The sequence below is a fragment of the Arvicanthis niloticus genome, chromosome 4 (genome assembly GCF_011762505.2).
Source record: "Arvicanthis niloticus isolate mArvNil1 chromosome 4, mArvNil1.pat.X, whole genome shotgun sequence".
NCBI lineage: Eukaryota > Metazoa > Chordata > Mammalia > Rodentia > Muridae > Arvicanthis > Arvicanthis niloticus.
Genome location: NC_047661.1, coordinates 81,913,864 through 81,941,329, shown reverse-complemented (window position 1 = coordinate 81,941,329; position 27,466 = coordinate 81,913,864). Strand labels below are relative to the sequence as shown.

The following is a 27,466-nucleotide window of genomic DNA, read 5'->3' as shown; positions in this document are numbered from 1 at the left end:
TTTGCTTGAGTTGATTTTATATCCAGCCACTTTGCTGAAGTTGTTTATCAGGTTTAGGAGTTCTCTGGTGGAAGTTTTAGGGTCACTTAAGTATACTATCATATCATCTGCAAATAGTGAAATTTTGACTTCTTCCTTTCCTATTTGTATCCCTTTTACTTCCTTATGTTGTCTAATTGCTCTAGCTAGGACTTCCAGTACTATATTAAATAGGTAAGGTGAGAGTGGGCAGCCTTGTCTAGTCCCTGATCTTAGTGGGATTGTTCAAGTTTCTCTCCATTTAGTTTGATGTTGGCTACTGGCTTGCTGTATATTGCTTTTACTATGTTTAGGTATGGGCCTTGAATTCCTGATCTTTCCAAGACTTTTTAACATGAAGGGATGTTGAATTTTGTCAGATGCTTTCTCAGCATGTAGTGAGATGACCATGTGGTTTTTTTCTTTGAGTTTATTTATGTAGTGGATTACATTGATGGATTTCCAAATATTGAACCATCCCTGCATTCCTGGGATAAAGCCTACTTGATCATGATGGATGATTGCTTTGATGTGTTGTTGGATTCGGTTTGCGAGAATTTTATTGAGTATTTTTGCATCAATATTCATAAGAGAAATTGGTCTGTAGTTCTCTTTCTTTGTTGGGTCTTTGTGAGGCTTAGTTATGAGCGTAATTTTAGCTTCATAGAACGAATTGGGTATTGTTCCTTCTGTGTCTATTTGATGGAATAGCTTGAAGAGAATTGGTATTAGGTCTTTCTTGAAGGTCTGATAGAATTCTGCACTAAAACCATTTGGTCCCGAACTGTTTTTGGTGGGGAGACTTTTAATGACTTCTTCTATTTTTTAGGGTTTATAGGATTGTTTAGATGGTTTATCTGCTCCTCATTTAAATTTGGTATCTGGTACCTGTCTAGAAAATTATCCATTTCATCCAGATTTTCCAATTTTGTTGAGTATAGGCCTTTGTAGTAGGATCTGATGATTTTTTTTATTTTTCCTCAATTTCTGTTGTTATGTCTCCCTTTTCAGTTCTGATTTTATTAATTTGGATACTGTCTCTGTGCCCTTTGTTTAGTCTGGCTAAGGGTTTGTCTATCTTGTTGATTTTCTCAAAGAACCAGCTCCTGGTTTTGTTGATATTTTGTATACTTCTTTTTGTTTCAACTTGGTTGATTTCAGCCCTGAGTTTGATTATTTCCTGTCGTCTACTCCTCTTGGGTATATTAGCTTCTTTTTGTTCTAATGCTTTCATTTGTGCTGTCAAGTTGTTAGTGTCCGCTCTTTCCATTTTCTTTTTGTTGGCACTTAGAGCTATGAGTTTTCCTCTTAGTACTGTTTCATGGAGTCCCAAAGTTTTGATATGATGTGTTTTCATTTTCATTAAATTCTAAAAAGTCTTTAATTTCTTTCTTTATTTCTTCCTTGACCAAGTTAATCATTGAGTAGAGCATTGTTCAGTTTCCATGTACATGTGGGCTTTCCGTTGTTTTTGTCCATATCAAAGACAAGTCTTAGTTCATGGTGGTCTGATAGGGTATAAGGGATTATTTCAATCTTTTTGTATCTGTTGAGGCCTGTTTTGTGACCAATTATATGGTCTATTTTGGAGAAGGTACCATGAGGAGCTGAGAAGAAGGTATATTCTTTTGTTTTAGGATGAAATGTTCTATAGATGTCAGTTGAGTCCCATTGGTTCATAACTTCTGTTAGTTTCATTGTGTCTCGGTTTAGTTTCTGTTCCCATGATCTGTCCATAGTTGAGAGTGGGGTGTTGAAATCCCCCACTATTATTGTGTGAGGTGTGATGTATGCTTTGTATTTTAGCAAAGTTTCTTTTATGTATGTGGGTGCCCTTGCATTTGGGGCATAGATGTTCAGAATTGAGAGTTCATCTTGGTACATTTTTCCTTTGATGAGTATAAAGTGTCCTTCCTCATCTTTTTTGGTTACATTTGGTTGAAAATCAATTTTATTTGATATTAGAATCGCTACTCCAGCTTGTTTCTTGGAAGATTGTTTTCCATCCTTTTACTCTGAGGTCTTTGTCACAGAGGTTTTTTTCTTGTATGCAGCAAAATTCTGGGTCTTGTTTATGTATCCAGTCTGCTAGACTATGTCTTTTTATTGGAGAATTGAGTCCATTGATATTAAGAGATATTAAGGAAAATGATTGTTTCTTCCTGTCACTTTTGTTATTGGAGGTAGAATTATGTTTGTGTAACTATCTTCTTTTGGGGTTGTTGGGAGGTTACTTTCTTGTTTTTTCTGTGTTGTAATTTCCCTTCTTCTGTTGGAGTTTTCCATCCATTATCCTTTGAAGGGCTGGATTTGTGGGAAGATATTGTGTAAATTTGGTTTTGTCATGGAATGTTTGGGTTTCTCCATCAATATTGATTGAGAGTTTTGATGGGTATAGTAGTCTGGGCTGGCATTTGTGTTCTCTTAGGGTCTGTATGATATCAGTCCAGGATCTTCTGGCTTTTATAGTCTCCTGTGAGAGATCTGGTGTAATTCTTACAGGTCTGCCTTTATATGTTACTTTGCCTTTTTTCCTTACTGCTTTTAGTATCTTCTCTTTGTTTTGTATATTTGATGTTTTGATTATTATGTGACAGGAGGCATTTCTTTTTTGGTCTAGTCTATTTGGGGTTCTGTAGGCTTCTTGTATATTTAAGGACATCTCTTTCTTTAGGTTAGGGAAGTTTTCCTCTATAATTTTGTTGAAGATATTTACTGGCCCTTCAAGTTGGGAGTCTTCACCCTCATCTATTCCTATTATCCTTAGGTTTGGCCTTTTCACTGTGTCCTGGATTTCCTGGATGTTTTGGGTTAGGAGCCTTTTACATTTTGCATTTCTTTTGACAGTTGTGTCAATGTTTTCCATGGTATCTTCTGCACATGAGTTTCTCTCTTCTATCTCTTGTATTCTGTTGGTGATGCTTGCATCTGTGACTCCTGGTCTTTTTCTTAGGTTTTCTATCTCCAGGGTAGTCTCCCTTTGAGATTTCTTTATTGTTTCTACTTCCATTTTTAGATCCTGGATGTTTTTGTGTAATTCCTTCACCTGTTTGGTTGTGTTTTCTTGCAATTCTTTAAGGGATTTTTGTGTTTCCTCTTTAAGGGTTTCTATCTGTTTACCTATGTTCTCCTCAAAGTCTTTGAGAGTGTTATTTATGACTTTCTTAAAGTCCTTTAACATCATCATGAGAAGTGATTTTAATTCTGTATCCTGCTTTTCCGGTGTGATGTGGTGTTCAGGGCTTGCTATGGTGGGAGAACTGGGAGATTCTGGTGATACCAACTTTGGTTTCTGTTGTTTACATTCTTGCACTTGCCTTTCGCCATTTGCTTAACTCTAGTGTTACCCTCACTCACTGGTTCTGACTGGAGACTGTCTTTCCAGTTATCTTGCTTGTGTCAGAACTCCTCAGGGTCCAGATGTCTCTGTGATCCTGTGATCCTGAGCTCCAGCTGTTCTGAGTGCAGTGTCTCCTCTAGGATGTCTCAGGGTAAAGGTGTCTTCGTGAGAGCAGACCAGCTAGGTGTTTGCTGCTCTGAGTGTAGTGGTTTCTCTAGAATGTCTCAGGATATGGTGTCTGCTGGTCTGGGTTCCGTGGCTCCTCTAGGATGTCTCTGGGTATGGTGTACCCTGCTCTGAGGTCGGTGGCCTCTCTAGGATGTCTCAGGATAAGGTTTCCACAAGGGTGCAGACCTGCTGGGTGTCTGCCTTTCTGAGGACACTGGCCTCTCTGGGATGTCTCAGAATACAGTTTCCACAAGGGTGCAGACCTGCTGGGTGTCTGCTCTCGCCATCGCTATCTGGAGAGGGGTGGAAGGGCTTCTTTACAATTTTTTAAAAGTATGTGTTCCTATTGTATTTAATGTGCTAAAGGCTGATTTAAAATATAGAGAACCTTCACATTGTAATGTGGGAGAGAAATGTCAACATTTAAGAATGCAAGTCATCCACACTTGGTCTTCCTTCTTCTTGAACTTTATGTCATCTGTGAATTGTATCTTGGGTATTTTGAGTTTTTGGGCTAATACCCACTTATATGAGTGTTATATGCATACCATGTGTGTTCTTTTGTGATTGAGTTACGTCACTCAGGATGATATTTTCTAGTTCCATCCAATTTGCCTAAGAATTTCCTGAAGTCATTGTTTTTAATAACTGAGTAGTACTCTATTGTGTAAATGTACCACATTTTCTGTATCCATTCCCTTTGTTGAGGGATATCTGGGTTCTTTCCAGCTTCTGGCTATTATAAATAAGACTGCTATGAACATAGTGGAACATGTGTTTTTGTTATATGTTGGAGACTCTTTTGGGTAGACTCTTTTTTCCAGGAGTGGTATAGCTGGGTCCTCAGGTAATACTATGTCCAATTTTTTGAGGAACTGCCAGGCTGTGGTTTCCAGAATGGTTGTATCAGCTTGCAATCCCACCAACAATGGAGGAGTGTTCCTCTTCTCCATATTCTCGGTCCTTCTTATAAGGGTAAACAAAATACATTTACCAAACCCAGACACTCTTGTGGATGCCAAGAAGTGCTTGCTGACTGGAGCTTCATATAGCAGTCTCCAGAGAAGCTCTGCCAGAGCCTGACAAATATAGAGGTGGATGTTCGCAGCCAACCATTGGACTGAGCATGGGGTCCCCAATGGAGGAATTAGGGAAAGGACTGAAGGAGCTGAAGGGTTTTGCTGCCCCATAGCAACAGTATCAACCAACAAGATCCCCAGAGCTTCCAGGGACTAAACCACCAACCAAAGAGTACACATGGAGGGACCCATGGCTCCAGCAGCATATGTAGCAGAGGATGGCTTTGTTGGGCAATCAATGGGAGGAGAGGATCTTGGTCCTGTGAAGGCTCAATGCCCCAGTGTAGGGGAATGAATGCCATTGTGGGGAGGTGGGAATGGGTGAGTGGGAGAACACCCTCATAGAAGCACAGGGAGAGGGTTTGAATATGGAATTTTGGGTTTGGGGAACTGGGAAAGGGGATAAAATTTGAAATGTAAATAAAGAAAATATCCAATAAAAAATTTTTATGGAAGATGATGGCCTCAAGAATGTGGATAAAGTAATGTTTTGGATTAAAAAAAAAAGAAAAAATCCAACTTATCAGGGGCTGGATCGATAGCTGAATGCTTAAGAGCACTGACTGCTCTTCCAGAGGACATGAATTTCAGCAACCACATGGTGGCTCACAACTATCTGTAATGCGATTCAGTGCCCTTTTCTGGTGTGTCTGAAGACAGCAACAGTGTATTTACATACAATACATACAATAAATAAAATCTTAAAAAAATTCAGCTCGTGTATAATGTTATGGTTTATAATTCTGTTTCTTGATGTCTTTAGTATTTCTTGATACATTTAAATTTTAGCCCTTATTAAGCTGATATGATACTTTTTATAGTACTTATATTTAAACTTAGCTTTTTAATTTAAAGTATAATTCATAGACCAATAAAAGAATTGGAACTACTTTTTTATAATAGTAAGAACATCTTAGTCTGTAAGAGACTGTTTGACCATACCAATAGACTTTCCCTTACTAACATAAAATTTTAGTCTCAGTGTGGTGGTGGCACACTCTTTCATTCTAATATTCCATATGCAGAGGCAGTTGGTCTCTGTTTGAGGCTAACCTGTTCTGAATAGAGTTCCAGGCTAGCCAGGGCTATATGGTTAGAATTTGTGTCAGGAAAACAAAAAAAAAAAAAAACAGTTAACCAGCAATAAGCAATAGTAATATAAATTTTAATTGGAATTAATTACTTGGTAGAATTAAATGGTTAAAAATTATGCATAAACTTTTGTCTGAGCTTTAGGATGTCAAAATAGAATTTACTTATATTGAATTTGTCATTGTTAATTTTAAAAATTAAAGTGATTATTACATTGTTTACTTAAATTTAAAATATTTAGCTGGACATGATATTTATATCTATATATAATCCTAGTACTTTGGAGGGAAGGCAGGAAAATCAAGAGTTCAAAGTCAACCTCATTTTACATAGTGAGTTTGAGACCAACCTGAGTTTAATGAGACGCTGTCTTAAAAATATTTTTTAATAATCTGTCAGACTTTCTCCACTGTATTGCTTGATTACTTAGATCAACCATATCTTTTTTAGTTTTTCTCTTTTTTTGAGTCTGTCTGTGGAGCTCTTGCTTTCCTGGAACTCACTATGTAGACCAGGATAGCTTTGAACTTATCTGCCTCTGTCTCCCCAGTTTCTATGTTTGTGCCCCCGATGCCCAGCCTAACTATGTCTTTTATATGAAATGCCCCCTGATAGAACACTATGACTTTTATGTGAAAAAAATGGATAGAACATCTCTAATAAATGTATACATTTATTTTACAGAAAGAAGTCCGTGATTTGGAAGTACAAGTAACTGTCACTAAAACAAGTGAACAGCATTATTTAAAACAGGTTGAAGAAATGAAAACTGAGCTTGAAAAAGAGAAGTATGTTTTGTACCTAACTATATTCAGTTTAATTATTAAGCTTTATGGTAAAAGTAAGTAGTGTTTACTACTTATATCAATGGATTTGATTCCATTGGAATGATTGTGCTTTATTCCTACTTAAAGATCAAAATGAAAGCCAGGCATGGTAGTGCACAAATGTAAGCTCAGTATTCTGGAAGCAAGAGAATCATGAATTCAAGGACTGTACTTTGTTTTGAAAAGCTTTGTGTCAGGAAATTTTGTATTATTTATGTAAAAGAATAAATAACAAATTGAAATAATTTCATATCAGTATGTAGTTTTCTCTTGGTGTTTATGAACATTAGGTTAAGAAACCCTGAACATACACAAATCTGTAGCTATTCAACTCTTATATGCAAATAGCACAGTACTTGCATATAAATTATAAATATCCTCTTTCAAGTAAGTTTTAGCTCACTTCTAAACTTTTTACAGTACTGAATATATATAAATTCTATGTAAATATTTGTTCTACTATATTCAGAAAATAATGGCAAGAAGTTTATATGCTCAGTCCAGACATATTTTCCTGAGCAGTTTCAATCTCTAGATGGATAAGCTTATGAATATGGAACTTTAACATACAAAGGGTCTAACATTAATTTTAGGGAGGCATTTAGTTTCCCAGAAAGATAATTATATATATTTCTAAAATTTCAATGTAAAAATGTATTTCTAGTGTTATCTAAATATTCAATGGAATGATTTCACTTATTTAGCAAGTTTAGTTTTGTAATGATGATTTATCATGGGGAAAGAAGGAAATTTAAATGAGTATTGATGGTAAACATTATTATTTCTGTTGATTGCTTCTCAGGAATAGATAAAATGGCAAATAAAATAGTAGATATGATACCTCATGCCTGGAAGTCTAACATTTAGGAGGCTGAGGAAGAAGGGTTGCTGTGAGTTTGAGGCCAGCTTAGTCTACATCATGAGTTCCAAGCCTCACCCTTTTCTTGTAGCTCCATTCCCTCCTGATAATCTTTCAACAGTTTTTTTTCCCCCCCAGGAGACCTAGGTAACATTCATTTATTAAAAATCCCCTTAAGAATAAAGTGGTTATTTATATTTAGTACCAACTTCTATTACTCTTACTACATTTGCTCTTTAATCTCTCATTGCTTAGGGGAAAAAAAAAGCAATAGATGTGACCGAAATCATTTGGTGATGCCACACCATACAAATAGATACTGGCTAATAGCAACAATAATTTCTTTTTCACTGTGGAACATTTGTGACTTTGTAAGAATGATTTAATTTAATTAAAATAGTTCATGTTTCAAGAACTATTCTAATTAAAGTTTCAGAAGTTTGAAATAGAGTATTAAATATAAACAATTATGTGGAAAAATGTGTGCTTCATACTTTTTAGAAGAAGGAATGAGAAGAGTATTGTGAATGTACATAGAAATATAATGTATGACATATGAAATGTTAATATGGAAATAATTTCTATATATTTGAACAAATAATGTAATAGAGCAGCATGAAACTATAGTTACTTCAAGAATTAATGGCCAATATTATTTATATCCTGCCTTTTCTTTCCATTAAGATTATTTTGAGTTAAATTTTATATATCTCATATTTAATTCTATATGACATGTTTTTAAAAATAGACTTAAGAATACTGAATTAACTGCAAGCTGTGACATGCTTTTGCTTGAGAACAAAAAATTGGTACAAGAAGTGAGTGATACAGCCCTAGAACTCAGGAAACATCAAGAAGATATCATTGTGAGTTGACAGAGTTATCAGTGACGTTTCTCTCTTACCTTAAAAATTAGAAGGACTTTAAAATATATGATCTCTGAATACCTTTTTAGCTTAAAAAGTTTCATTATTTCTGAGTTGATTTTTTTGGAGGAAAAGCTGTATACTATTCTGTGATATAATGATACTGGGCTACAAAAAATACAGACTATGAATATATGAAGTCATTATAATTTTAAACATTAACAGTTATATTTAGTAACATTATATATAGCTATAGATTTCTATGGAAGATATAATAATAATCTTACTATTTTCAAGAACATATGAATTAATATTAAAATAGTATTCCAATATTTTAAATAAAATAGTATGTCATATATTTTGATAGTGTGATAAATTATTATATGAATTCTTTTTTTTTGGAAGGTAATTTTATATTTATGTACAGAAAACCCAAGTGTACATTTTTAACCCAGTTTAGTGGCAAGTTCTTTAGCCTTTGCCTTCTCCAGCTTGGCAATGCGAGCCACAGACTTAGGACCCAGGATGTTGCCTCCCCAGTGGCGGTGGATCTCGTCATATCTGTCATTATAATTGGTCCTAATGGCTTCCACCAGCTTAGCTAGAGCACCCTTGTCTTCCGAGTTAACCTGTGTGAAGGCAACAGTGGTGCATGTCTTCCTGTGAACCAGGCACCCCAGCCTGGCCTTTCCCTTGATGATGCAGTAAGGCACCCCCATCTTTCGACACAGGGCAGGCAGGAAAACCACCAGCTCAATGGGGTCTACATCATGGGTAATCACCACCAGCTGAGCCTTCTTGTTCTCCACCAAGGTGGTGACTGTATTGACTCCTGCTCGGAGGACAGGTGGTCTCTTAGTTGGGACGTCCCTTTTGCCAGCAGCCTTCTTCTCAGCACGGGCCAGTAGCCTTTGCTTCTTCTCTTGCTTTGTCTCTGGCCTGTACTTGTGGGCAAGCTTAAGCAGCTGAGTAGCTGTTTGCCTGTCCAGGGCCTGGGTGAACTGGTTAATGGCAGGAGGTACTTTGAGCTGCTTATAGAGGATGGCTCTTTGCCGCTGCAGCCTGATGTATCGGGGCCACTTAAGTGTGTTAGATCTCTTTTGGGCTGGATGTTCTTGGGCCTTTTCTCGAACAGTGGATTGACCACCTTTTTGGCCTCCTGTTTCTTGATGACGGCGGGGGCCGGGGCCACCTTCTTCCCCTTGGCCTTCTTTCCTTTGGGCATCTTGCTCGGCTGGAGGAGCATATGAATTCTTTAGTACACTTTTGCCTTTATGGAAGAGAAGTTGTCAGAGAACAACGTTGATTTTGGTCCTTGAAAGATAGATTTTGAATTTTGTAGTTAATGATTAATGAAACATTATGAATAATATATAAAAGCCTTAAAGTACCACTGGGAAATCAAACATTTTATTAACTGCTATATATTATTAGGATTGTTATCAATACAAGTCTATAAACCAGAATTACAAAAATTAAATAGCTTACTGTATTAGTTTGCATTCTATTTCTTTGATAAAATACTATGAACAAAGTAGCTTGGGGTCAGGGGAAGTAGGTTTATGGGGCAAGTGCAACTGAGTTGAATGGGCCTGAAATAAGAGTGAGGTCAAAAAGTATACAAAACCCTGAAAATCTTATTTTGAGACCAAAATCTCATCTTGAAATCAGCAAGAGTAAGGATGGCTCCCTCCCTGTTCTCAGCCTGCATGCCCCAGGGGCACATAGCCCCATAACCCTCCACCTCCATCCTTGGGGAAGTCACAGTAGCCTTAGCCAAATTATAGTTGTACACACCCAGAATCCCTCTTCATGCAAATAAAGCATTACCAACTAACTACTCAGTTCTAGACCAAAATGTACACTCTCCTTGAAAAACTCCTACCCACTCCCCAAGGGTTATATAGCTCTTGTTACCCCGGAATAAAAAAAGCTACTGTTTATGGAATATCATCTAGAAGAGCTGTTTTACACACTCCCTTCTCCATAAAAAGAGCTCACAATTAATGTTGCCTTAATACCCTGAGGGCAGAAACAGAGCCAGGCCCACAGAGATTTATTTGGCTTATATATCTCAAGCATAGTCCATTATGAAGGTAAGTCAAGGCAGGAGCTGAAGGTACTAACCTTGATGTAGGAACTAAAGCAGAGGCCCTGGAGAATTGCTCATTACTAGCATGCTCCTTGGGGTTTGTACAACCTGCTTTTTTTTTTTTTTTTTTTTTTTTATAGACTCTAGGACACCTGCCCAGGGGTGGCACTGCAGTCAGTGGCCTGAGCCCTCCCACATTAATCATCAGTGAAGAAAATGTCTCACAGACATGCCTACAGGTCAATCTTATGGAGGCAATTTATTGACTCTTGTGTTAAGTTGACCAAAAAATTAGCACACTCACATTTCTTATTTTTTTGTATAATGAAATAAAATTTATGCTAACAGCTGAAGGTTTTAAATATTAATTTCACTTATATTTTTGTTGAAGAAAAATGATTAACATAAGCACTGTTGATTATCTTTGTAGAATTGCAAAAAGCAAGAAGAAAGCATGTTGAAAGAAATAGAAAATTTGGAAGAAAAAGAAATGCATTTAAGGCAAGAATAATGAGTTTGTCTCTGTCTCAAAAAGATTTTAGAATTTCTTTGTTATTGTTGACTATTGTATAAAGTGAAAATATTAGGTATAGGTTAATGTTTTAAAATCCTGCCTAAAATTATAATAAATTTATAGTTCAATAATTAAAAACAATTATTTATATTTAGTACCGAAACAGTAAAATTATATGAAAATTATTTTAAACAATGATAAACCTAATTCTTTTTTTTAGAAGGCTGACATTTTATTAAATATGTTGGTTCTAACAACTTTTCTCTTTTTTCCCTTTTTAAAAATTGGTTATAATATTTACATTTCAAATTTTATCCCCTTACCCCATTCCCCCCACCACCCAGGAACCCCTTATCCCATCTCCCCTCCTTTTCCGTCTATGAGGGTGTGATTTTCCAGTTCCTATGATGCTGTTTCCACTAACATAAACTGCCTCTTAAATTTCTAAATCCTTCCATTTGTGTTATTAAATCACCTTTTTTTCTTTTTTCTTTTTTTTTCATCTTTTTAAAAAAATTGGGTATTAGATTTACACTTCAGATTTTATCCCCTTACTCCACTTCCTCCCACCACCCAGAAACCTCTTATCCCATCCCCCCTCCTCCTGCTTCTATGAGGCTGTGCCCCTACCTAACCCCTGCCCCCACTAACCCCCCACACCCTCACATTCCCTCCCCCACTATTCTGTGTTTGTTTTTCATGGGACCAAGAATCTCCTCTTCCACCTATGCCAGACTAGGCCATCCTCCCCTACATACACAGCTGGAGTCATGGGTCCCTCCCTATGTGCTCCCAGGCTGGTGGTTTAGATCCTGGGGGGCTCTGGTTGGTTGGTATTGTTGCATTCCTCCTGGGGTCACAAACCCTTTCTGCTCCTTCAGTATTCTCTCTAACTTCTCCATTGGGAAACCCTTGATCATATCAGTGGTTAGCTGTGAGCATCGTCCTCTGAATGTGTCAGTCTCTGGCAGACCTCTAAGGAGACAGCTATATCATGTTCTTGACAGCATGCACTTCCAGTCAGCCACATCAGTGTCTAGCTTAGGTGACTATACATGGGATGGATACTCAGGTGGAATGGTCTCCAGATGGCCCCTCCTTCAGTTTCTGTCCCATGTTTTGTTTCCATATTTGCTCCCTTGAGTATTTTTGTTTCTCGTTCTAAGTAGAACTGAGGCATCCCCTCTTGGACTTCCCTCTTCATGAGTTTCATGTGGTCTGTGGGTTGAGTCTTTGCTATTCCAAGCTTTTGGGCTAACATCCGATTATCAGTGAATAAATACCATGTGTGTTCTTTTGTGATTGGGTTAACTCACTAAGGATGATATTTTCTAGTTCCATCCATTTACCTAAGAATTTTTCGAATTCATTATTTTTAATAGCTGAGTAGTACTCCATTGTGTAAATGTACCACATTTTTTGTATCCATTCCTCTGTTGAAGGACATATGGGTTCTTTCCAGCTTCTGGCTATTATAAATAAGGCTGCTATGAACATAGTGGAGCATATGTCCTTATTATATGTTGGAACATCTTCTGGGTATATGCCCAGGAGTGGTATAGCTGGATCCTCAGGTAGTGCTATGTACAATTTTCTGAGGAACCTCCATACTGATTTCCAGAGTGGTTGTACCAGCTTGCATTCCCACCAAAAATGGAGGAGTGTTCCTCTTTCTCCACATCCTCGCCAGCAACTACCATCACTTGAATTTTTTATCTTAGCCATTCTGACTGGTGTGAGGTGGAATCTCAGGGTTGTTTTGATTTGCATTTCCCCGATGATTAAGGAAGTTGAGCATTTCTTAAGATGCTTCTCGGCCATTCGAATTTCCTCAGTTGAGAATTCTTTGTTTAGCTCTGTACCCCATTTTTTAATAGGGTTATTTGGTTGTCTGGCGTCTGATTTCTTGAGTTCTTTGTATATATTGGATATTAGCCCTCTATCGGATGTAGGATTGGTAATGATCTTTTCCCAATCTGTTGGTTGCCGCTTTGTCTTATTGACAGTGTCCTTTGCCTTGCAGAAGGTTTGCAATTTGATGAGGTCCCATTTGTCAATTCTTGATCTTAGAGCAAAAGCCATTGGTGTTCTGTTCAGGAACTTTTCCCCTGTGCCTATGCATTTGAGGGTCTTCCCCACCTTCTATTAGTTTCAGTGTATCTGGTTTTATGTGAAGGTCCTTTATCCACTTGGACTTGAGCTTTGTACAAGGGGGATAGGAATGGATTGATTTGCATTCTTCTACATGCTGACCTCCAGTTGATCCAGCACCACTTGTTGAAAATGCTGGCCTTTCCCCACTGGATGGTTTTAGCTCCTTTGTCAAAGATCAAGTGACCATAGGTGTGTGGGTTCATTTCTGCATCTTCAATTCTATTCAACTGATCTTCCTGTCTGTCTCTGTACCAATACCATGCAGTTTTTATCACTACTGCTCTGTAGTACAGTTTGAGGTCAGGGATGGTGATTCCCCCAGAAGTTCTTTTATTGTTGAGAATGGTTCTCGCTATCCTGGGTTTTTTGTTATTCCAAATGAATTTGCAAATTGCTCTTTCTATCTCTATGAAGAATTGATTTGGAATTTTGATGGGGGTTGCATTGAACCTGTAGATTGCTTTTGGCAAGATGGCCAATTTTTACTAAGTTAATCCTGCCAATCCAGGAGCATGGGAGATCTTTCCATCTTCTGAGTTCTTCTTTGATTTCTTTCTTCAGAGACTTGAAGTTCTTGTCATACAGATCTTTCACTTGCTTGGTTAGATTCACTCCAAGATATTTTATATTGTTTGTGGCTATTGTGAAGGATGTCATTTCCCTAATTTCTTTTTCAGCCTGTTTATCTTTTGAGTAGAGGAAGGCTACTGATTTGCTTGAGTTGATTTTATATCCAGCCACTTTGCTGAAGTTGTTTATCAGGTTTAGGAGTTCTCTGGTGGAAGTTTTAGGGTCACTTAAGTATACTATCATATCATCTGCAAATAGTGAAATTTTGACTTCTTCCTTTCCTATTTGTATCCCTTTTACTTCCTTATGTTGTCTAATTGCTCTAGCTAGGACTTCCAGTACTATATTAAATAGGTAAGGTGAGAGTGGGCAGCCTTGTCTAGTCCCTGATCTTAGTGGGATTGTTCAAGTTTCTCTCCATTTAGTTTGATGTTGGCTACTGGCTTGCTGTATATTGCTTTTACTATGTTTAGGTATGGGCCTTGAATTCCTGATCTTTCCAAGACTTTTTAACATGAAGGGATATTGAATTTTGTCAGATGCTTTCTCAGCATGTAGTGAGATGACCATGTGGTTTTTTTCTTTGAGTTTATTTATGTAGTGGATTACATTGATGGATTTCCAAATATTGAACCATCCCTGCATTCCTGGGATAAAGCCTACTTGATCATGATGGATGATTGCTTTGATGTGTTGTTGGATTCGGTTTGCGAGAATTTTATTGAGTATTTTTGCATCAATATTCATAAGAGAAATTGGTCTGTAGTTCTCTTTCTTTGTTGGGTCTTTGTGAGGCTTAGTTATGAGCGTAATTTTAGCTTCATAGAACGAATTGGGTATTGTTCCTTCTGTGTCTATTTGATGGAATAGCTTGAAGAGAATTGGTATTAGGTCTTTCTTGAAGGTCTGATAGAATTCTGCACTAAAACCATTTGGTCCCGAACTGTTTTTGGTGGGGAGACTTTTAATGACTTCTTCTATTTTTTAGGGTTTATAGGATTGTTTAGATGGTTTATCTGCTCCTCATTTAAATTTGGTATCTGGTACCTGTCTAGAAAATTATCCATTTCATCCAGATTTTCCAATTTTGTTGAGTATAGGCCTTTGTAGTAGGATCTGATGATTTTTTTTATTTTCCTCAATTTCTGTTGTTATGTCTCCCTTTTCAGTTCTGATTTTATTAATTTGGATACTGTCTCTGTGCCCTTTGTTTAGTCTGGCTAAGGGTTTGTCTATCTTGTTGATTTTCTCAAAGAACCAGCTCCTGGTTTTGTTGATATTTTGTATACTTCTTTTTGTTTCAACTTGGTTGATTTCAGCCCTGAGTTTGATTATTTCCTGTCGTCTACTCCTCTTGGGTATATTAGCTTCTTTTTGTTCTAATGCTTTCATTTGTGCTGTCAAGTTGTTAGTGTCCGCTCTTTCCATTTTCTTTTTGTTGGCACTTAGAGCTATGAGTTTTCCTCTTAGTACTGTTTCATGGAGTCCCAAAGTTTTGATATGATGTGTTTTCATTTTCATTAAATTCTAAAAAGTCTTTAATTTCTTTCTTTATTTCTTCCTTGACCAAGTTAATCATTGAGTAGAGCATTGTTCAGTTTCCATGTACATGTGGGCTTTCCGTTGTTTTTGTCCATATCAAAGACAAGTCTTAGTTCATGGTGGTCTGATAGGGTATAAGGGATTATTTCAATCTTTTTGTATCTGTTGAGGCCTGTTTTGTGACCAATTATATGGTCTATTTTGGAGAAGGTACCATGAGGAGCTGAGAAGAAGGTATATTCTTTTGTTTTAGGATGAAATATTCTATAGATGTCAGTTGAGTCCCATTGGTTCATAACTTCTGTTAGTTTCATTGTGTCTCGGTTTAGTTTCTGTTCCCATGATCTGTCCATAGTTGAGAGTGGGGTGTTGAAATCCCCCACTATTATTGTGTGAGGTGCAATGTGTGCTTTAAGCTTTAGTAAAGTTTCTTTTATGTATGTGGGTGCTCTTGCATTTGGGGCATAGATGTTCAGAATTGTGAGTTTCTCTTGACACATTTTTCCTTTGACGAATATGAAGTGTCCTTCTTTATCTTTTTTGATTACTTTTGGTTGAAAAATGTTTTTATTTGATATTAGAATCGCTACTCCAGCTTGTTTCTTGGGACCATTTGCTTGGAAGATTGTTTTTCAATCTTTTACTCTGAGGTAGTGTCTGTCTTTTTCACAAAGGTGCATTTCCTGTATGCAGCAAAATGTTGGATCCTGTTTATCTATCCAGTCTGATAGTCTATGTCTTTTTATTGGAGAATTGAGTCCATTCAAAATAAGAGATATTAAGGAAAAATGATTGTTGTTTCCTGTTATTTTTGTTATTGGCAGTATAGTTATGTTTGTATAGCTACCTTCTTTTAGGGTTCTTGGAAGATTACTTTCTTGCTTTTTCTAGGTTGTAGTTTCCCTCCTTGTGTTGGAGTTTTCCACCAATTATCCTTTGAAGGGCTGGATTTGTAGTAAGATATTCTGTAAAATTGGTTTGGTCATGGAATATTTGGGTTTCTCCATCAATATTGATTGAGAGTTTTGCTGGGTATAGTAGTCTGGGCTGGCATTTGTGTTCTCTTAGGGTCTGTATGATATCAGTCCAGGATCTTCTGGCTTTTATAGTCTCCTGTGAGAGATCTGGTGTAATTCTTATAGGTCTGACTTTATATGTTACTTTGCCTTTTTCCCTCACTGCTTTTAGTATCTTCTCTTTGTTTTGTATATTTGATGTTTTGATTATTATGTGACAGGAGGCATTTCTTTTTTGGTCTAGTCTATTTGGGGTTCTGTAGGCTTCTTGTATATTTAAGGACATCTCTTTCTTTAGGTTAGGGAAGTTTTCCTCTATAATTTTGTTGAAGATATTTACTGGCCCTTCAAGTTGGGAGTCTTCACCCTCATCTATTCCTATTATCCTTAGGTTTGGCCTTTTCACTGTGTCCTGGATTTCCTGGATGTTTTGGGTTAGGAACTTTTTGCATTTCACATTTCCTTTGACAGTTGTGTCTATTTTTTCCATGGTATCTTCTGCACATGAGTTTCTCTCTTCTATCTCTTGTATTCTGTTGGTGATGCTTGCGTCTATGACTCCTGATCTTTTTCCTAGGTTTTCTATCTCCAGGGTAGTCTCCCTTTGAGATTTTTTTATTGTTTCTACTTCCATTTTTAGATCCTGGATGGTTTTGTGTAATTCCTTCACCTGCTTACCTGTGTTCTCCTCAAATTCTTCGAGAGTGTTGTTTATGTCCTTTTTAAAGTCCTCCATCGTCATTATGAGAAGTGATTTTAATTCTGAGTCCTGCTTTTTTGGTGTTATGTGGTGTTCAGGACTTTCTATAGTGGGGGAACTGGGTTCTGGTGATGCCAAGTAACTTTGGTTTCTGTTGTTTACATTCTTGCGCTTGCCTTTTGCCATTTGGTTAGCTCTAGTGCTACTTGCACTCACTGGTTCTGACTAGAGTCTGCCTTTCCAGTTATCTTGGTTGTGTCAGAACTCCTTGGGGTCCAGATGTCTCTATGATCCTGAGCTCCAGCTGTTCTGGGTACAGTGGCTCCTCTAAAATATCTCAAGATATGGTGTCTCCATGGTAGTAGACCAGCTAGGTGTTTGCTGCTCTGAATGTAGTTACTCCTTTAGGATGCTTCAGGATATGATGTCCCCTGTTCTGCACCTCTGTGGTCTGTGACCTCTCTAGGATGCCTCCAGACGCAATTTCCTCAGGGGAGCCGATCAGCTGTGTGACTGCTCCAGCCTCCGGGATCTGGGCAATGGGCAGAAGGGGAGTGGTTTTCCGCAGGGGCAGGTTCTTGATGCCAGGTGCGCTCTGGGGGCTCCCTACTGCTACTTGTGGTTCTGGGGCCTAGGGAGGTGTACAGGTCCTCCTACCTGCAGCTCTGCAGTCCATGACCTCCCTTGCATGCCTCTGGATGCAGTTTCTTCAGGGGAGCAGATCAGTTGTTTCAAACCTAATTCTTTAAAGCTGAAAAATTAAACTAACTGAATCTAGAAAATTTAGAATAAAAAAATTCGAAATTACTTTTAAGGGCATTTTATTATATAATATTAGAATATTTATCTTTATTGTTTTAAAAAATATATTTTAACTATTACTCATAATCATATATAATCTTACATTTGCACTTTGTATTTTCAGCATTATACTTCTTGATTTTTTAATAGTATATTTATATATGTAATAATATTAACTTTGTTTTGGGATATTTACTATTTTGTAGTTTTCACTATTACTAGCAATACTGAAGTAAACAAGATACACGTGTATTATTTTAAATTTGAGAGAATAACTTTTTTTAATTTATTAATAAGATCATAGAAATAATGATTCCAGTGACTTGGTCATTAACTTGTTTCTAGTAATTTTTATTGTAAATTGTGAAATACAGCCAAGATCATGTGATAGCTCTGTTTACAAAATGTTTCAACTGTTATCTGGTATCATCACTAATTTATTGATAATTTAAAACATAAATAACAGTTTTCATGATTTGCAGCCATTATGTTTTGCATAAACTCTAGGTTTTTTTTTTGAAATTTTCCTATATTTTTTTTCTGTAAAATTATCTGCAAATATCTGTCCCGGCCCTTGCGGTGGTGAACTAGGATCCAGAGGACCTGGAAGAGTGAAGTGGGGAACAGGAGTACACAAGAAACCGACAGCCTGTTTAGAGTCTGATCAAGCTGTCAAATTTTAATTTTTCCACATGGGGGTTATATACACATAGAGGCAGGATGTTGGGAGGGGGATGACACAGTGTTTTCTTTGTTTCTGGGGAGTGCAGGTGATCTCAGGGGGAGTACATATGTTCTACAAAACAGGATATTGGCTAGGTGAAGAGTTCACAGAAGAAACAGGGTGGAACAGGTCACTATGTAATTGTCCATATGATCTATCGTTCATTTATTCTTATCTAAGTTGGTACTTTCCCACCAAAGCTACCTGTTCATAAGATCTATTTTTCATTTGTTCTTATCTAAGCTGGTAGTTTCCTACCAGGGATACCTGTCTACAAGATCTATAGCTATCTGTTTTAGGGTTAGTGCTTTTTCATAGAGACCAAGACTTTGTGTCAGTAGGCATGTATGGTCGACTTAGGCCTATGGCTGACTTAGTGCTATGGCTGACTTAGGCCATTAATGTATAAGCAAGGTCGCTCCCAACAAATATCTATACTATTTAATCTTTTAAGTGCTTTATCATTTACTATTTACTTAAACATTAAAATAGCAATTCTTTATTATTTATAGAATTTCTATAACTTGTTATAGAAATTTTAATTTTGGGCAGTTTTTTATTTATAGAAGTTTTAAAGTTTTCTATTTGTTTTTCTTCTTGTGAATTTATACCATTGTTCTTCAATTCCTTCACCTGTTTGGTTGTGTTCTCTTGTAATTTTTTAAGGATTTTGTGTTTCCCCTTTAAGGGCTTCTACCTGTGTACCTGTGTTCTCATCAGTTTCTTTGAGAGTGTTATTTATGTCCTTCTTAAACTCCTCTATCGTCATCATTAGAAGTGATTTTAAATCTGAATCTTGCTTTCCTGGTGATATGGGGAATTCAGGACTTTTTAGTGTGGGAGAACTAGGTTCTAATGATGCCAAGTACCCTGGGTTGCTGATGCTTATGTTCTTGTGCTTGCCTTTCTCCATCTGGATCTTTTTTAGTGCTCCCTGCCCTGTCTCTAACTGGAGCCTGTCTTTCCTATTATCTTGGTTGTATCAGAATTGTGTGGGATGGGTGTTACTACTGGGGTTAGAGCTGAGGCCTAAGATCTGCCCAGTGCTCGGGCCCAAACCGGAAGGAACCAGTGCTCTGGGCCAGGAGTGACTTCCTGGGTCCTGGTGGGTCCCAGTTACTCCCTGTTTGGGGTGGGTTAGGGTCTCCTTATCTAAGATACTGCCCGGGTTATAACTCCTGGGAGCCCTGTTTCCTCTGGGTCCTGTGAGATTGGGTGTAGAGCTGCCACCTGTGATCTGCTCAGTGCTTGGGCCCAGACCAGAAGGGTATACCATTGTTCTTATACTTAAATATTTCTGAATTCACATCCTATTCTTTTTTATTGTTCTTTCAAAATTTATATACTAACATTTAGCTTTTCCATGTCTTTTACATTTGAATCATCAGTTATTTGCAATAACACAGGTATTTTAAATATTTTTATATGGCATTTAAAAAATTATTTTATTCTTTTAGTTTTTTTATATTTTAACCATATTCACTTCCTTTCCTCAATTACTACTAGTTCCACCCATATCTCCTTATCTACTGAATTTCATGTCATCTTTTGTTTTTCTTTAAACCTATTCAGTCCAATTTGTGATGACCAGATACTCATATGTGGCTAATCCCTGGAATGTGACACCTTACAAGAAAATTTACTGAAAAATTTCTCACAGCATCTATCAGTTGCTAGTAGCTCCTAGACTAGGCTTGGGACTTTGTGCCTACTTCTCCTGTTCATGCTGGGATTTTGCCTGGCTTGAGCTTGTGTAGGTCTTAGGCATATATTATCATAAGCACTATGACTTCATATATACAACTGCCCTGTTGTATCTGTTTCCCTGTTGTCATCCACCATCTCAGGGTTTTACTATCTTTCTACTCCTTCTTTCACAATGATTGTTGAGCCTGGGCAGAGGATTGGTGCTAGAGATGTTCCATTTAGGGCTGAGGACTCTACAGTCTCTTATTTGCCACATATTGACCAGTTATTGGAGTCTCTGTGCTTTTCTAATGAGATAGACAGCTAAACTTAATTATAGGTCTGATTAAATTTGTAGGAGTCAATTTAATAGTGTATTTAGCAGAATAATAATAGTAGGACACCTATTCTTCATGCCTAACAGCTGATAAATGGACAATGAAAATTTGATACATTCACATAATGGAATATTATTCAGCTGTTAAGAAAAAAAGGAAGTATGAAATTCATAGGTAAATGAATGGAGCTGGAAATAATCATCCTGAGTGAGGTAAACCATATCCAAAAGATAATTATAACATGCTTTCTCCCATATGTGGCTTTTTGCTTTGAATCTTTAAATATGTGTGTTTCATTTGGAATACACATAGTGGTCAGTAATCTAGTAGGGGGCCGTGAGTTGGAGGGATTTCTAGGTCTGGGGAGATAGAATGAGTGATAAAAGAGAGAAAGGGGAACAGTGTGACAAAAGGGGTTAAGTAGGATGAGGATAGGAGGGGGAGGGTAGATGAGGGAGTAAGAGGAAGGGTAATGAATGCTAAAGACCTTTTTTTTTTTTTTTTTTTTTTTTTTCTCCGAGACAGGGTTTCTCTGTGTAGCCCTGGCTGTCCTGGAACTCACTCTGTAGACCAGGCTGGCCTCGAACTCAGAAATCCGCCTGCCTCTGGCTCCCAAGTGCTGGGATTAAAGGCGTGTGCCACCACCGCCCGGCGCTAAAGACCTTTAGTAAGTCATATGGAAACCTTCTTACTATAGAAGCTTCCTAAAATACATACACACACAAAAATAGTTTAAATGGAGTTACCTTATAATGTTGGACAATGCCATACTAGACAATACAAGCTAGCAAATAAAAAGGCCATAGGTAGTAATGGGGCAATTTTTTTGGAAATGTTGGCCAGTGTGAATGTATAGACCATACATTATAGGCATCTTTGCTTTTGGTTAACCTCCAGAACTTGATAGTAAGACCCTATTTCTGAGGACAGCACATACTTGAGTTATACAACATGGAAAAATCAAGTGGTAGATCTGGAAGCTTTATCCCTATTGGCTAGATTTCATAGTGCTGGAAGGTGCTGTGCATACTATAGGAAGAGAAAAAGTGTCAGCAGTCTTCTATAGTTGTGAACCCAATGAGCTACAGTAATGTCTGGCCTGGCATTATATACCCACTGGTGTAATAGTGACATGAATTTTATGGGAGTAACCTGCCACATTTTGATTGGATTTAAGGACTTCTTTACAAGATAGAACTCATATCTGGCACCATTGCCAAGAATCCATAGCCAGATAGTTCATAGGCCCTAGGAGAAGGGCCTTAGGTAGACCAGGCTGGATTTAAACTTGTAGTGATCCTCTTTATCTCTGCCTCCTGGTTTCTGAGGTTGTAGGCATGAACTCCATGCCTGGCTTGATATGCAGTGTTACTATTATCTTCTCAATCAATTTCCCACCCCTTCTCTCTCTCTGGATTTTAAGTTCTTTTAAATCCATGGGAACTTGGATGCTTTTCAAATATTGTGTGTTGTTTACAGTCACATAGAAATTTTTCTTTCTTATGTTTGGTTAAAAAAATGCGCTTTTGCAAACTTTTATTTAAAATCTTTAGACCTAATACAGAATTGTTTGGAGATAATATGAGGTATTGTGAGTAGAGGTGAATATGGTGCTTTATTATATTGCTTAATACATTATTTGCTGTTAACTGTTTTCCACATTTAAAAAACATCTTTTGCTATGCCCATGATTGATTTTGCCCTGTTTTGCTCTGCTTTCTTCTTCAGAAGCAGCTGTTATTATTTACAGATTAGATATCTATGATTAAACCACTACTTTTTTTTTTTTTGCTTAAAATATGAAAACAAATTTTAAATAGAAGCTGTTTTTTCCCTAAGATTTAAAAAAGCTTAAATTCATTCACTTAGTTTTTGAGACGATGTCTATATGGTCCAGGATGGCCTTTAACTGATCTTTCTGCCTCACACTCACAAGTGCTGGACTTGATGGTGTGTGCTACCACTCCTATAACAAGAGCCTGTGTATTTGCACATATATGCATACTGTGAGTGTGTGGAATTCAGAGAACCTTAGGTGTCATTCTTCAGGTACTAGATATTCCCTTCCCAGACTATTGGTATTTCACTATACTTCTTGTCTGGATTTATTTCAACTAGTTTGGAACTAACCAAGTAGCTTAGCATGACCAAAAAACAATTATTAGTGTTCTACTTGTTTTTCCTTACCAGCACTGGGATTACAAGTATGACCTAACAATTCCTGCTCTTTTATGTAGTTTATGGGGATAAAACTCAGGTCCTTATGCTTTTTAAAATTAAGTAATTTTTATTGAATATTTTATTTATTTACATTTCAAATGTTATCTCCTTTCCTGGTTTCCCCTCCGAAAACCCCCATCCCATACCCCCTCCCTCTGCCTCTATGAGGGTGTTCCCCAACTCACTCACTCACTCACTCACTCACTCACTCACTCACTCACTACTACCTCACCACATTGCTATTCCCCTACATTGGGGCATTGAGCCTTCACAGGACCAAAGGCCTCTCCTCCCATTGATGCCAGATAAGGCAATCCTCTGCTATATATGCAGCTGGAGCCATGCAAACCCATTGAGCTTCTTTAGTCCTTTCCCTAACTCCTCCATTGGGCACCTGATACTCAGTCCAATGGTTGGCTGCCAGTATCCACATCTGTATTTGTCATGCTCTGGCAGAACCTCTCTGGAGACAGCTATGTCAGGCTCCTGTCAGCAAGCACTTCTTGGCATCCGCAATAGGGTCTGTGTTTGGTGTCTGAATATGGAATGGATCCCCAGGTGGGGCAGTCTCTGGATGGCCTTTCCTTCAGTCTCTGCTCCACAGTTTGTGCCCACATTTCATTTAGACAGGAAGAATTCTGGGTTAAAAATTTTGAGATGAGTGGGTGACCCCATATCCCCAACCTCTGGATGTGGTCTCTACAGGTTCTTCCTCCCCTTTGTTGAGCATTCCAGCTAATCTCATCCCTGATGGGTCCTGGGAGACTCTTTCCTGGCATTTGGGACTTATCTGGTGGCTACCTCCAGTTCTCCATTCCTCATTGCTACACACCTCTGTTCAATTTCCTAATTTCCAATATAGCATCCCCATCTTCTCCCATACCTGATACTGTACCCCCTTTCCCCTGCCACGCCTCTCTTCCTCCCAAGACCCTCCTACCCTATACCTCCTGTGAATATTTTGTTCCCCTTCTAAGAAGGACTGAAGCTTCCACACTTTGGTCTTCCTAATTCTTGAGCTTTATATGGTCTGTGAGTTGTGTCTTGGGTATTCCAAACTTTTGGGTTAATATTCACTTATCAGTGAGTGCATACCATGTGTGTTCATTTGTGATTAGGTTACGTTACCTTACTCAGGATGGTATTTTCTAGTTTCACCTATTTGCCTAAGAATTTCATGAAGTCATTGTTTTTAATAGCTGAGTAGTACTCCATTGTGTAAATGTACCACATTTTCTGTATCCATTCCTCTGTTGAGGGATATCTGGGTTTTTTTCCAGCTTCTGGCTACTATAAATAAGGCTGCTATGAACTTAGTGGAGCATGTGTCCTTGTTATATATTAGAGCATCTTTTGGGTATATGCCTAGGAGTTGGTATAGCTGGGTCCTCAGGTAATACTAGGTCTAGTTTTCTGAGGAACCACTAGACTGATTTCCAGAGTGGTTGTACCAGTTTGCAATACCAACAACAGTGGATGTGTTCCTCTTTTTTCACATCCACGCCAGCACCTGCTGTCACCTGCAGAACCCCAAAGAAAAGAAATTCTTCTTGACATATAATAATCAAATCATCAAATGCACAAAACAAAGAATATTAAAAGCAGTAAGGGAAAGAGGTCAAGTAACATATAAAGGCAGACCTTTCAGAATTATACCAGACTTCTCACAAGAAACTCTAAAAGCCAGAAGAACCTGGGCAGAGGTCATACAGACCCCTAAGAGGGTTTTAGTGCCGATTTTATCAGACCTTTAAAGAAGACCTAATACCAATTCTCTTCAAACTATTCCACAAAAGAAAAACAGAAGGAATACTATCCAATTTGTTCTATGAAGCCACAATTACATTTATACCTAAACCACACAAAGACCCAACAAAGAAAGAGAACTTGAGACCAATTTCACTTACGAATATTGATGCAAAAATACTCAATAAAATTCTCACAAACCGAATCCAAGGATACATCAAAATGATCATCTATCATGATCAAGTAGGCTTCATTCCAGGGATGCATAGATAGTTCAATATAAAGAAATCCATCATTGTAATCCACTATATAAACAAGCTCAAAGAAAAAAAACCACATGATCATCTCATTAGATGCTGAGAAAGTATTTGACAAAATTCAATACCCCTCCATGGTAAAAGTTTTAGATCAGGAATTCAAGGCCCATACCTAAATACAGTAAAAGCAATATACAGCAAGCCAGTAGCCAATGTCAAACTAAATGGAGAGAAACTTGAAGCAATTCCACTAAAATTAGGGACTAGACAAGACTGCCCACCTCTCCCTACCTATTTAATATAGTACTGGAAGTCCTAGCTAGAGCAATTAGACAACAAAAGGAAGTCAAAGGGATACAAACAGAAAAGGAAGAAATCAAAATACCACTGTTTGGAGGTGATATGATAGTATACTTAAGTGACCCTAAAACTTCTACCAGAGAACTCCTACAGCTGATAAACAACTTCAGCAAAGTGGCTGGATATAAAATCAATTCAAGCAAATCAGTAGCCTTCCTCAACTCAAAGGATAAACAGGCTGAGAAAGAAATTAGGGAAACAACACTCTTCACAATAGTCACAAATAATATAAAATATCTTGGTGTGACTTTAACTAAGCAAGTGAAAGATCTGTATGACAAGAACTTCAAGTCTCTGAAGAAAGAAATCAACGAAGACCTCAGAAGATGGAAAGATCTCCCATGCTCATGGATCGGCAGGATTAATATAGTAAAAATGGCCATCTGGCTGAAAGGAATCTACAGATTCAATGCAATCCTTATCAAAATTTTAATTCAATTAAAATTAGCAAGGACTTAGCAAGGACAATTCTAAAATTCATTTGAAATAACAAACCCCAGGATAGCAAAAACCATACTCAGCAATAAAAGAACTTCTGGGGGAATCACCATCTCTTACCTCAAGTAATACTATAAGCAATAGTGATTAAAAACCACACGGTATTGGTATAGAGATAGGCGGGTAGATCAATGTAATAGAATTGAGGACCTAGAAATGAACCCACACACCTATGGTCAGTTGATCTTTGACAGAGGAGCTAAAACCGTCCAGTGGAAAAAAGACAGCATTTTCAACAAATGGTGCTGATTCAGCTGGAAGTCAGCATGTAGACAACTGCAAATTGATCCATTCTTATCTCCTTGTACAAAGCTCAAGTCCAAGAGGATCAAGGACCTCCACATAAAACTAGATACACAGAAACAAATAGAAGAGTAAGTGGGGGAAGAGCCTCAAATACATGGGCACAGGGCAAAAGTTCTTGAACAGAACACTAATGGATTATGCTCTAAGATCAAGAATTGACAAATGGGACCTCATAAAATTGCAAAGATGTTAGACTTCAGACAACCAATTAACCCACCCCCCACTCCCACCTCCCCACCCTTGAATTCCCCCACACTCGGCGTCCAGCCTTCATGGGTCCAAGGATCTTCTCTCCCACCTATGCCCGACAAGGCCATCCTCCCCTACATATACAGCTGGAGTCATGGGTCCCTCCCTATGTGCTCCCAGGCTGGTGGTTTAGACCCTGGGAACTCTGGTTGGTTGGTATTGTTGCTCTCCTCATGGAGCCACAAACCCTTTCAGCTCCTTCAGTCTTCTCTCTAACTCCTCCATTGGGAACCCCATGATCAGTTTAATGGTTAGCTGTGAGCATCTGCCTCTGTATATGTCAGGCTCTGGCAGACCTCTAAGGAGACAGCTATATCAGGCTCCTGTCAGCATGTACTTCCTGGCATCCACATCAGTATCTGCCTTTGGTGACTACACATGGGATGGATACCCAGGTGGAGCAGTCTCTGGATGGCTCCTCCTTCAGTTTCTGTCCCACACTTTGTCTCTGTATTTGCTTCCATGAGTATTTTGTTACTCCTTCTAAGAAGGATTGAGGTGCCCACACTTTGGTCTTCCTTATGAGCTTCATTTGGTCTGTGAGTTGTATCTTGGGTATTTTGAGCTTTTGGGGGTAATATCCAATTATCAGTGAGTGCATACCATGTGTGTTCTTTTGTGCTTGGGTTACCTCACTTTTTCTAATAGCTAAGTAATACTCCATTTTGTAAATGTACCACATTTTCTGTATCTATTCCTCTGTTGAAGGACATCTGGGTTCCTTCCAGTTTCTGGCTATTATAAATAAGGCTGCTATGAATATAGTGGAACATATGTCCTTGTTAGAAGAGAAGGTGTGGAAGAACCTTGAATACTTGGGCACAGGGGAAAAGTTCCTGAACAGAACAAAAATTGCTTATGCTCTAAGATCAAGAATTGACAAATGGGACCTCATAAAATTGCAAAGCTTCTGTAAGGCAAAGGATACTGGCAATAGGGTAAAATGGTAACCAACAGATTGGGAAAAGATCTTTAACAACCCTACATCTGATAGAGGGCTAATATCCAATATATACAAAGAACTCAAGATGTTAGTTTTCAGACAACCAAATAACCCTATTTAAAAATGGGTACAGAGCTAAACAAAGAATTCTCAACTGAGGAATACTGAATGGCCGAGAAGCACCTAAAGAAATGTTCAACATTCTCAGTTATCAAGGATATGTAAATCAAAATGACCCTGAGTTTCCACCTCATATTATTCAGAATGGCTAAGATAAAAAACTTAGGTGATAGCCGATGTTGGCAAGGATGTGGAGAAAGAGAAACACTCCTCCATTGTTGGTAGATTTGCAAACTGGTACAACCACTCTGGAAATCAGTCTGGTGGCTCCTCAGAAAATTGGACATAGCATTACTTGAGGAACCGGCTATACCATTCCTGGGCATATACGCAGAAGATTCTCCAACAAATAGGTCCCTTTTTGTGATTGATCCATAGCCC

At 37.9% G+C, this 27,466-nt stretch overlaps 1 protein-coding gene across 3 annotated transcripts in view; it reads left to right on the top strand.

The window, feature by feature from the left end:
• Nucleotides 1–27,466, top strand: part of Sycp1 (synaptonemal complex protein 1) — a 119,684-nt gene that overhangs the window by 48,594 nt on the left and 43,624 nt on the right. For all 3 annotated transcript variants that reach the window (XM_076932103.1, XM_034500314.2, XM_076932104.1), the window contains 3 exons: nt 6,382–6,485; nt 8,132–8,249; nt 10,772–10,842. In XM_076932103.1, coding sequence (XP_076788218.1) covers nt 6,382–6,485; nt 8,132–8,249; nt 10,772–10,842 — 293 coding nt within the window. The remainder of the gene's footprint in view (nt 1–6,381; nt 6,486–8,131; nt 8,250–10,771; nt 10,843–27,466) is intronic.